Below are 12,639 nucleotides of genomic sequence, written 5' to 3'. Positions count from 1 at the left end.
TGGTTGTTTATTTGTTTATGGATGGGGTTGCTAGGAAGGTGAATGCAAGAGTTTTGGAAAGAGGGGCAAGTATGCAGTCTGTTGTGGATGAGAGAGCTTGGGAAGTGAGTCAGTTGTTGTTCGCTGATGATACAGCGCTGGTGGCTGATTCATGTGAGAAACTGCAGAAGCTGGTGACTGAGTTTGGTAAAGTGTGTGAAAGAGAAGAGAGAGGCATTTGGACGATTTTTGCAGGGAAAAAAATGCAATTGAGTGAGAGATGTATAAAAGAAAGAGACAGGAGGTCAAGAGAAAGGGTGCAAGCGGTGAAAAAAGAGGGAATGGAGAGTTGGGGTGAGAGGAGTTATCATTAAATTTTAGGGAGAATAAAAAGATGTTCTGGAAGGAGGTAAATAAAGTGCTTAAGACAAGAGAACAAATGGGAAACATCCGTGAATGGGGCTAATGGGAAGGTGATAACAAGTAGTGGTGATGTGAGAAGGAGAAGGAGTGAGTATTTTGAAGGTTTGTTGAATGTGTTTGATGATAGAGTGGCAGATATAGGGTGTTTTGGTTGAGGTGGTGTGCAAAGTGCGAGGGTTAGGGAGAATGATTTGGTAAACAGAGAAAAGGTAGTAAAAGCTTTGTGGAAGATGAAAGCCTGCAAGGCAGCAGGTTTTGGATGGTATTACAGTGGAATTTATTAAAAAAGGGGGGGGGACTGTATTGATGAGTGGTTGGTAAGGTTATTTAATGTATGTATGACTCATGGTGAGGTGCCTGAGGATTGGAGGAATGCTTGCATAGTGCCATTGTACAAGGCAAAGGGGATAAGAGTGAGTGCTCAAATTTCAGAGGTATAAGTTTGTTGAGTATTCCTGGGAAATTATGTGGGAGGGTATTGATTGAGAGGGTGAGGCATGTACAGAGCATCAGATTGGGGAAGAGCAGTGTGGTTTCAGAAGTGGTAGAGGATGTGTGGATCAGGTGTTTGCTTTGAAGAATGTATGTGAGAAAAATACTTAGAAAAACAGATGGATTTGTATGTAGCATTTATGGATCTGGAGAAGGCATATGATAGAGTTGATAGAGATGCTCTGTGGAAGGTATTAAGAATATATGGTGTGGGAGGCAAGTTGTTAGAAGCAGTGAAAAGTTTTTATCGAGGATGTAAGGCATGTGTACGTGTAGGAAGAGAGGAAAGTGATTGGTTCTCATTGAATGTAGGTTTGCGGCAGGGGTGTGTGATGTCTCCATGGTTGTTTATTTGTTTATGGATGGGGTTGTTAGGAAGGTGAATGCAAGAGTTTTGGGAGCAGCTGAATGAGTGTGTTAGTGGTTTTGATGCACGAGACTGGTTATAGTGAGGGTGATTTGAATGCAAAGGTGGTATGTGGCAGTTGAGGGAATAATTGGTATACATGGGGTGTTCAGTGTTGTAAATGGAAATGGTGAAGAGCTTGTAGATTTATGTACTGAAAAAGGACTGGTGATTGGAATACCTGGTTTAAAAAGCGAGATATACATAAGATACGTATGTAAGTAGGAGAGATGGCCAGAGAGTGTTATTGGATTAACGTGTTAATTGGACAGGCGCGTGAAAGAGAGAAGACATTTGGGTTAATGTGCTGAGAGGTGCAATGGAGGGATGTTCTGATCATTATCTTGTGGAGGCTAAGGTGAAGATTTGTATGGGTTTTCAGAAAAGAAGAGTGAATGTTGGGGTGAAGAGGGTGGTGAGAGTATGTGAGCTTGGAAGGAGACTTGTGTGAGGAAAGTACCAGGAGAGACTGAGTACAGAATGGAAAATGTGAGAACAATGGAAGTAAGGGGAGTGGGGGAGGAATGGGATGTATTTAGGGAATCAGTGATGGATTGCGCAAAAGATGCTTGTGGCATGAGAAGAGTGGGAGGTGGGTTGATTAGAAAGGGTAGTGAGTTGGTGGGATGAAGAAGTAAGATTATTAGTGAAAGAGAAGAGAGAGGCATTTGGACGATTTTTGCAGGGAAAAAAATGCAATTGAGTGAGAGATGTATAAAAGAAAGAGACAGGAGGTCAAGAGAAGGTTGAAGGGGTGAAAAAGAGGGGCAAATGAGGAGTTGGGGTGAGAGGAGATCATTAAATTTTAGGGAGAATAAAAAGATGTTCTGGAAGGAGGTAAATAAAGTGCTTAAGACAAGAGAACAAATGGGAAACATCCGTGAATGGGGCTAATGGGAAGGTGATAACAAGTAGTGGTGATGTGAGAAGGAGAAGGAGTGAGTATTTTGAAGGTTTGTTGAATGTGTTTGATGATAGAGTGGCAGATATAGGGTGTTTTGGTTGAGGTGGTGTGCAAAGTGCGAGGGTTAGGGAGAATGATTTGGTAAACAGAGAAAAGGTAGTAAAAGCTTTGTGGAAGATGAAAGCCTGCAAGGCAGCAGGTTTTGGATGGTATTACAGTGGAATTTATTAAAAAAGGGGGGGGGACTGTATTGATGAGTGGTTGGTAAGGTTATTTAATGTATGTATGACTCATGGTGAGGTGCCTGAGGATTGGAGGAATGCTTGCATAGTGCCATTGTACAAGGCAAAGGGGATAAGAGTGAGTGCTCAAATTTCAGAGGTATAAGTTTGTTGAGTATTCCTGGGAAATTATGTGGGAGGGTATTGATTGAGAGGGTGAGGCATGTACAGAGCATCAGATTGGGGAAGAGCAGTGTGGTTTCAGAAGTGGTAGAGGATGTGTGGATCAGGTGTTTGCTTTGAAGAATGTATGTGAGAAAAATACTTAGAAAAACAGATGGATTTGTATGTAGCATTTATGGATCTGGAGAAGGCATATGATAGAGTTGATAGAGATGCTCTGTGGAAGGTATTAAGAATATATGGTGTGGGAGGCAAGTTGTTAGAAGCAGTGAAAAGTTTTTATCGAGGATGTAAGGCATGTGTATGAGCAGGAAGAGAGGAAAGTGATTGGTTCCAGTAAATGTCGGTCTGTGGTAGGGGTGTGTGATAATCCCATGGTTATTTAATTTGTATATGGATTGGATGGTTAGTTCGGCACCTTCTTCGGTCCAGACAAAATTATGTGAGGGAACTTGAAATTACCGCGGCCACCAGACTAGTTTACTGGCCGGCTACAGATGGCGTTGTGTGTAGAGCATGCTTATTTACATTCTTATTTTGCTTAAATGTAACCCTAGCTATGGCTTCTAAGACATATGAGAGTGTCAGCTGTGGTGTTAAACGTAAACACCAGTCCGTATCGATCCAAGATAAAGGAGAACTGTTGAAGAAAATGGACCATGGTGTTTTGGTGCATAAGCTATGTGACTTCTACAGTATTGGTTCATCAACTGTTTATGATATAAAGAGGCAAAAGGAGAAAATATTGAAATTCTATGCCGACAGCGATTCTATGAAGCAAATGATGATTAGAAAATCTATGAAAGATGGGAAGAGAGCTGAGTATAATCGAGTGATGATGGAATGGTTTTGACAGTGTCGTAGTGATGAGTGTACTTCTCAGGTAGCATGATAATGGACCAGGCTAAGTTATTCCATGAAGGACTTAAATTACAACATGAGCGTGACTAATAGTGAAGGATGGCTTCAAAGATTGAAGAAGTGTCATGAAATTTCTGTGAATAAAGTGTGTGGAGAAAAGCGGTCTGCAAACCATGAAGGAGCTGCTGAGTATGAGGACAAATTCATGAATTTTGTAGCCAATGAGCACCTCAGTCCTGAGTAGGTGTATAATGCAGACAAATACTTTAGACAGATGGGAGATGCATGATTATTGGGTCAGAGGTATGTTGATGAATTATCATCATGTGACCACGGTTGGTCTGGCAAAATAGTTAATCCGGCAAGGATTTGGAATCAAGGGTACCGGAAAATCGGTAGTGTACCTGTATATCAAGTCGTTTTTAATGTGAGTTTTGATAATTCAATACAGTACTTACCCAGCATCATACCAAAACAGGTCTCAACAGCTGTGATGAAGTTATAGAATCCCCCGAGGTGTATGTTAAGTAGCAAGTAGAACATTGCCACAAATGAGAAGAAACACAGGAAGAAGGCCATCAAAAAGCCACTAAGATCATCCCAACACTGATGAAGGGTGGCTGATAGGACGCCTAACAAAAGAAAACAGTGAGTGAAAGGGACTTATTGACAACTAAAAAACATATCTACATACTTAATTGTAAATAGTATGGTATAAGTTATTACATTGCTTACATAGATGCTGTAAAGAAAATTCTGTAAATGTAAAATAGACCAGTTACAATCAATGGCTCTCCCTCATGGTATATAACAGCCCAATAAACTAAACACAAAACTGAGGAGGGATTTCAATCAATTTAAGTCAACTAAATTAGTTAAGTAAAAACTCAATATTTCCCAAACTGGCAAATCCTAAGAATGTAAGCTATAATTCTTATCTTATAATTCATACGGTCAGGTATAGTAAAACTATCAAAACCCTTTTTCTTCTCATGACTTAAGAGTTAAGCATTTGCAGTTCACGAGTAACACATTATCTATAGGACCAGCCAATTCTAAGCACCAGTGGTGTGAGCATCGCAGTAGTCACTATAAGTGGCATTGGGCACCACAGATATGGCAAGGCCCTAGAAAAGGTGCCCATCCTCTCAGTATGTCACCAACAAGTTATTAAGGCCTTCATGTAATCCTATGATTCATACTCTGTTTGGTATCCAATCTATGGTCAGTGACCTGAGCCTACAATGCATGCAAAATCCAATAATGTGAAAGGAAATTACACATGTAAACTTATGCCAACAGTACTATGCTACATAAGGATTAATCATTAAAGAGCTCCTTTAGCCTCCTAATCTGTTGATTATAATATAGCTAAAGAGATCATAAGCAAGAAAACATCATACTGATACCAAATGAAAAATATGATCTTACCCAGCCTCTTGATAAACCTTAAAAGCTTGATAAATTTGAGTGTCCCGACAAAGACAATAAAGCCTACTATATATCCATACAGCTCATCTAGGAAGGCAGCAAACTGCAGCTTTACATAGCCATTCCCATGGGTCCTGTCAAACTCTTTAAGGACTTCATCTGTTGCTAAGTATCTGTCAAAAAAAGTAGAATTTGAGATATTACAAAATATAGTACTTCTTTGTTGCAGACAAAGCCATAAGAAAATCTGAGAGCACTTGCTTGCTGGGGGGTTCAAACATAATTTTGCCCTCTTTTGCCCCCTAAAATGAAGTGTATCCATGTGGATTCATCTACTTTAACCATCATTAAACATGTGCAGCCAGCAGATGCTCATTCACAACACAATTGCTATGTAATAACCTGATGAAGCCTCTGTCATGACAAAAAGGTGGTTAGGCAGTATAGCGACATTACCTTACCTCATTCAATAACCAACTACTGGCGTCTGTACCTTGTGTCCATTACTATCTGGAATGAAGCTTATTTTTCAGTGGAAAAACAGGAAAAAGATAAAGGAAAATAAATGGACACCCACAATGCTCTGCTTGTTACATAAAATGTTTTTTCATTCTTTAAAACTTACATTTCTGTGAGAGCTTTGGACAGAAGTATTTTATGTGGAAGTTTGATTTTCTATTAAGGCCACTTAAAGGGAAGTTCTTTAAATCTTACATGTGTTTTAAATGTCAACATATGTGAAAAGTCAATAAGCAACTCTTTCAGAGTGGAATTTGTGAAGTTTGCTCAGGATTGTTTGGTTTAGAACTGGTTTGTGACTGGTTGAGGACTGTTTAGGACTGGTGTGTTCTTTGGGAGATGTTGCTATTTTGGGTCAGAGGTACTTTTTGTCTGAGGGATGCAGTGGTATGGGAAATGTACACTTTTCTCATTTTCTCCACAATTGGTTGCTATTGTTTTTGTGGTTAAGGAATGTGAGCTAGTCTGCTGTTGTTTTCAAGTGGTTACATTGTGATGGTCATGTCTAGGGTTTGAATCTGCCCTATGGTCTCTATTAATGGTGAAAGGTTTTGTCTGAGTGTGTTTCTCTGCATTACATGATCTGCAGTTTATGGGGAAAAGATAAGGTTACATTTCTTTTTAGATCCTTGTGGTACAAACTTTTTGCTAGTTTGGGTGACAGCTCTGATGAAGAGAGAGATGGCATGATATCAGAATGGAAAACTATCAAAGATGAAGTTTTGAAGCTTGGATGCTATGTAATGTGTGAATACTGGCCAATATGTTTTCCTATGTTTTGCATAGTTTTTGCTCTGTCTGGGTTGAGGGGATTAGCTGAAGTACTATGAGAATGGGTAACTGGCCAGAAAAAAGTTCATGTAGTGTCACCCAGGTTGAGGTGCAAAAGATAAGAAACAAATAGGAAATTCAATCACAACAATACCTGAAAATGTAGACCACAATAGCAGAATAACTGGCCAATAAAATTGCAATCTCAGCATAAGACCAGTAATTATCAAAATATTTGAGCCTTTGTTTGTAGAAGAACACAACCTCTCGTATAGTGAAGTACACTACAAATATGATGAACAAAACTTCACAGCATATGATGAAGGTCCCAAAGTTATCATGGTGTTGGAGAAGACGTATACCATCAAACCTAAAAAAGCAGAAACGAAAACAAGACATAATATTCTGAAATGCCTCTAAGTAGTGGATTACTTTTCATATAGAAAAGAATATATGTATTAACATAGAATAATGAAATGTTATTTCCAGTAAGAAACTAAAAATCAGAAAGAGGACAAAGTTTGCTTTTATGAAAGCTCAAGGGAGTTGTAACACTAATACTACTGGAAAATTGTGGAGAAACAATGAAAAAGATGGAGCAAGAGTGATAGAAAGTATAAGACTAAAATACTTATTTGTAATCACCTATATGTATAGCACAGGATGGGACTTCAACATTAGGTTTTCTATCACTTAAACTTTCTTTTTCTATCACACAACTTGCTAACCTTCTATATTGGCTGTACTCGCAGTTTCACACATAGCCAATATCATTCATCCCCAATGCTAATACCATAGAAATAATCTTACACCTTTTCTACTGTTTCTTCACATCTTTTCTACTGTTTCTAGTTTAATTTCTTGCTAAGAACCCTTACTGTTCTTTCTTTATATCTTTCAGGGAATTGTTCACTTATGTTTTGTTAAATTGGTTTATAAGCTTAACACTTGTAAATAATATTAATTCTTTGTCATACTTGATCACTGTTTCCTGTGCTAGCAATTGCTAGGAACAAATGAAGAAAAGCCACATCTGCTCACATCTATTCTCTAGCTGACACATGTAATGCACTGAAATAATAAGGATAATAATAACAAGAGATTTACATAACTAACATACTTGAGTGAGTGGGATTCACTTTTCTACATTGAAGACTCCAGTCATGGACAAAAGTCCACATCAAGGCCAGGTATGCAGGGCTTAGCTATGAAGAGGAGCCTTTGGTTTCAATTTATCAAATACAACAGTGTGAGAATGCATGTAAGCAAATCAAACCATTCTTTGTGTGTTTCTGGCACAAACTTAGTAATGCAGGAAAAGACAAACAAGTATGAAAAGAAATGTATATAAATATGAATGTCTTTCATTTTGCATGTGTATTTTCTTTGTTTTTATTTCTATGACCATTCTTGATCACTCTGCCTTCAAATCTATTCACATTTTTCCACACTTTATCATCTGATATTTATGTTTGAGTAAGGGAATTATAAAATATGAATTGCATACCTAATCCTACTAATCTTGGGGAGTGCAAAGATCTACATCTCTTTCCCAAGTTAAACTCGCAGTATCTATCAGTGTAATTGAAAGTAATATGATGATGAGATGGAAGTGCCAAAAAGTAAGCAAATAAGAATTGATATATCACAATGATAAAGGTGGTGGTTGGTTGGCAACCACTGACTAGAGAGGTATTTTACTGTTATTACACGCCTGGATATTGGAAAGATTAGTGATGGCTGTAAAGTAAGCCAGCACTTCAGTGGTTTTCAAGCTGCACTCTTCTGACCTTTGTAGTTGTCTTTTCTTTCTAGTACAAGTAGTAGGTAGGAACATTAGGCAGGAGAATTAGGCAAACACATCAAACAGAAGTAGCAGATAGGAACATTAGGTAGAAGAGTAGGTAAGAACATTAAGTAGGAGCATTAGGTAGTAGCAGGTTGGAAGATTAGGCTGGAATATTAGCTAGAAGTTGATAGAAACATTAAGCAGAAGCCTCTGGAAACACTATACTAGAGCTGCACTTCCCCAGTGGCCTGTTAAGGGTGAGGAGCACTGGAGTTCACCAATTATGAAGGCTCTCTTTGAGGGAGCTCCCAGAGGGAATGGGTGTCAGAGATATAGAGAAATAGACAGACAGACAGTTATAAAGGGATCAGCTTTGCATGAAATTTGGTAGTCAAATCAACTTGGTTGCATGCTATGTTTAATAAACTGGACATTCCCAGGTCTGTAACAATATCATATACAGATGATTTCTCTATTGCCGTAACATCACTATTCTTGTCTGCAAACTTTCTGACACTTCCTTCCCTACATCCTATTTTCATTAAACATATCTACTGCTAGTCAATGCTTGCACTATCATTCATCAATTATACCTGATCGCCAATTCCTGTGTCAATAAAATAGCACTAGGAAACAGATGAAGAGCGGCCTATCCATTCATATACACATTCATATACATAAATGCCCTTACTTGCACATATACATAACAACATATACACATATACATACACAGACATACAAATATATACACATGACATATACATGCTTGCCTTCATCCATTCCTAGCATTACCCCACCCCACAGGAAGCAGCATCGCCACCCCCAGCTTTAGCGAGGTAGCACCAGGAAAACAGACAAAAATGGCCACATTTGTTCACTTTCAGTCTCTAGCTGTCATGTGTAATGCTCCCTATCCATATCCAGGTGCCACAGACCTTTCCACGGTTTAACCCAGATGTTTCACATGCCCTGGTTCAGTCCAATGACAGCACGTCAACCCAGGTATATAACATCGTTCTAATTCACTCTATTCCTTGCATGCCTCTCACCCTCCTGTACATTCAGGCCCTGATCGCTCAAAATCTTTTTCACTCCATCCTTCCACCTTCAATTTGGTCTCCTGCTTCTCCTTGTTACCTCCACCTCTGACATATGTAACCTTTGTCAACTTTTCTTCACTCACTCTCTTCATATATCCAAACCATTTCAACACACCCTCTTCTGTTCTCTCAACCACACTATTATTTCCACGCATCTCTTTTAACCTTTCATTACTTACCCGATCAAACCAACTCACACCACATATAGTCCTCAAACATTCTGTTTCCAAAACATCCACCCTCCTCCCAAACAACCCTACCTATAGCCTATGGCTTGCAACCATATAACATTGGTGGAACTACTATTCCTTGAAACATACCCATTTTTGATCTCCGAGATAACATTCTTTCCTTCCATACATTCTTCATTGCTCCCAAAATCTTTGCCTCCTCCCCCACCCTGTGACTCACTTCCACTCACTGCTAAGTCCACTCCCAGATATCTAAAACACTTTACTTCCTCCAATTTTTCTCCGTTCAAACTTACATCCCAATCAACTTGTCCCTCAACCTGACAGAACCTAACAACCTTGCTCTTCTTCACATTTACTCTTAACTTTCTCCTTTCAAAAGAAATTCTAGATCAATGTTTTAGGATCATTTCAGTTAACAAATGGTATGTGTATTTCAATTAAAATGCATTTTATTAAGACGACTTAAAAATCTTCGGCACTTGCATGAAATACATCAAGATCCCAGGACCCTGAGCAGATGGGAGAGTCACCCAGTCCAAGACCTGAGTGTTAAGAAAGGGTGAAGTTTTGTATCCTGACTGAGAAAAGAAAATACCTACACTGTAATAAGGTCTAATTCTTTCAAACAGCAAATGTCATTATTTCTACTCTGATTACTTATGGGTAGGAATGTCACATCTAGCTCTACGTCTGTTCTAAACATTTCTTAACTTTTTTGTTTGTTTTTCACTTTCTCTGGCCAAAGGCTAGTTTGACTGTTCATAGCTTCTACATCAGCCACATGATAAAGACACAGAACGGCCTACTCATTCTGCCAGGTATGACACTTTCTCTAGAGGAGGTCCCAATGCTGTGTTCTATAACTATATTAGTTTCCATCCATGGTCTTCCATCTTTCGTATATACCTTCAATTAATGCAACTCTCATGCTATCTACAAAGCAGAAGTGCTAGACTGGGTTACATAACCCTAAGATAAGTAGTACAGTATGCTGGTAATGCAAAAATAGTTGGTCATAAAACAATTGTGATAGATTATGAATAAAACAGTAGAACAGGCGGATCTCCAGTCTGAATTCCTTATAACCAACCACCATGTTTAAATTTTGATTTTTTTCACTACAGATACTGTAATGAACTTTCTGGAAGGGGTTTTCCATTTTTTAAATGTTATCAGAATGAAGTACATATAAATATACACTATATCAAAAAAAATCCACTTATAGTACTACACTAGAGTTCTTACTTGTTTCCACTTCCAACAAGCAAAACAAAGACTAAGGTAGAGTTTGGTAATCAAACAACAGATGAAACGCTGGAGGTTGGAAGCTTTCTGAATGCCATTACAAGGAAGACCAAACACATCCGTAGAAAAACAAAAAAACCTGCTGTTTTAAATTCGAACTTTAGAAACTCATGTGTTATTTTGGAGGAAAGCTAAAATGCAAGGACAGTCTGATTTTTAGATGGTTTTGGAATATGGATGTTCATATTGAAGATGTTCTACCGGAAACATTAGGCAGAAGTAGTTAGCAGGAACATTTGGTAGGAGCCTCTGAAAGCACTGCACATGAGCAGCCCTCTGCCAGTCACCTGTTAAGGGTGAGGCACTAAAGGCTAAGAAGCAGTAATGGAGTTCAACAGTCATGAAGACTCTTTTGCTGTGGCCACCCCTTTGAGGGAGTTCCCAAAGGGAGAGGGTGTCGGAGATAGAGACATATAGCTAGGTCAATCTGCAATGAATAAATTAGTTGTGTGGAAAATATTCACTCTGAACCAGTATATAAAGATGAAACAAAACAAAAGATGGGTTACTATCTTTCACACCTGTGAATTATATGATGAAAACTCAAGAATGACTGCACGTGTCTTGTGATCTATCCAATGGTTCCTCTGTAGCTCATGAAACTTCTTCATGATATTTTCAGTTTTGTCTCTAAGATGGATGACATAACCTCCACCACCATACCAATCTCTCTCTCCCCAGACTGGTAAACTCTTCAATTCCACTGCCGAAGAATACCTGAGGATGATACATGTGGATTGATTGTAGTAGTCCTACAAGCCTGTATTAGATTTAGAAACATTGAACTTTCAATCCTTTACTTATCTTTTAATCTCATTTTTGGGTGTACAATTCTAAAAGACAACCATAAAAATCATAAATGCCAGAATACAAAAGTTTTTTGCCCTAGTACAATTCTAAAAGACAAATCATAAATGCCAGAATACAAAAGTTTTTTGCCCTAGTACAATTCTAAAAGACAATCATAAAAATCATAAATGCCAGAATACAAAAGTTTCTTGTCCTAGTACAATTCTAAAAGACAATCATTTTTTTTTTTTTTTTTGTCGCTGTCTCCCGCGTTTGCGAGGTAGCGCAAGGAAACAGACGAAAGAAATGGCCCAACCCACCCCCATACACATGTATATACATACGTCCACACACGCAAATATACATACCTACACAGCTTTCCATGGTTTACCCCAGACGCTTCACATGCCTTGATTCAATCCACTAACAGCACGTCAATCATAAAAATCATAAATGCCAGAATACAAAATTTTTTTGCCCTAGGGTATCACTTTCATTGCAATAGATACCATTAATGAAAAGCAGAACCATGTGTTGATCTCAAAGGATGCATGCCTGTGCTATGATGACTGTATATATCCATATACCAATTGGTGTTACTAGCCTCAGCCTACATGTGGCTGCACCACAAGTGATAGGTTACCTCTGGTGGGTTGCACTACCACTACTAGATGAAAAGGAGTATAATCACACTGAGGAACGTTATTGCTCCAAAGGACTCATTATTTCCCTACTCCTGATTACAGTGCAGCATTGAAGCTGCTACAATCCCATGCAAGGCATCCTAGGTTGTGATATCAATTAATCAATTACCCATTTTATATCAATTCTTTTTCACTTTGGCCTACCAATCCTAATATATCAAACCCTATTTTTGTCCTTTATCAGTTTCTAAATATAGGTACCAGTATTTCCAAGCCTCTTACACATAGTGTATCTTTTAGTACCTGAACTCAGGAATTCTACACGATGCAGTGTTGATTGTTTGATTTGTAGGCAGAGTCCATTCCACACAGTAATCACGTGAATCTTCATTTATGATACTAGTGAATCCATTACATTCCCTGCTAATGGTACGTAACAGGCTTGGGACTCTGTCAAAGAAAATATATCTTAATCTATACATCATAATGACACATTCATCAGGCATGGTAATGAAAATATATAAGATGAAGAAGATATAACTTGAGAAGACAATGAACTCTGAATCCTACACAAAGTGTAAAAATCAGAAATAATATGAAGAGAACTGGCACAAAGAGAAGTTAGTGA

The 12,639-nt window shown here is 38.4% G+C and overlaps 1 protein-coding gene across 1 annotated transcript in view; it reads right to left on the bottom strand.

Moving 5' to 3' along the window:
- Positions 1-12,639, bottom strand: part of LOC139766169 (polycystin-1-like) — a 303,003-nt gene that overhangs the window by 16,378 nt on the left and 273,986 nt on the right. The window contains exons 53-57 of the mRNA XM_071694439.1: positions 12,315-12,461; positions 11,098-11,295; positions 6,345-6,560; positions 4,901-5,073; positions 3,928-4,101 (exon numbers count right to left, since the gene is read on the bottom strand). Of these exons, the coding sequence (XP_071550540.1) occupies positions 3,928-4,101; positions 4,901-5,073; positions 6,345-6,560; positions 11,098-11,295; positions 12,315-12,461 (908 nt within the window). The remainder of the gene's footprint in view (positions 1-3,927; positions 4,102-4,900; positions 5,074-6,344; positions 6,561-11,097; positions 11,296-12,314; positions 12,462-12,639) is intronic.

This window comes from Panulirus ornatus, chromosome 57 (assembly GCF_036320965.1).
Source record: "Panulirus ornatus isolate Po-2019 chromosome 57, ASM3632096v1, whole genome shotgun sequence".
NCBI lineage: Eukaryota > Metazoa > Arthropoda > Malacostraca > Decapoda > Palinuridae > Panulirus > Panulirus ornatus.
Note: the sequence above shows the minus strand (reverse complement) of the source record. Positions and strands in the feature narration are given on the sequence as shown.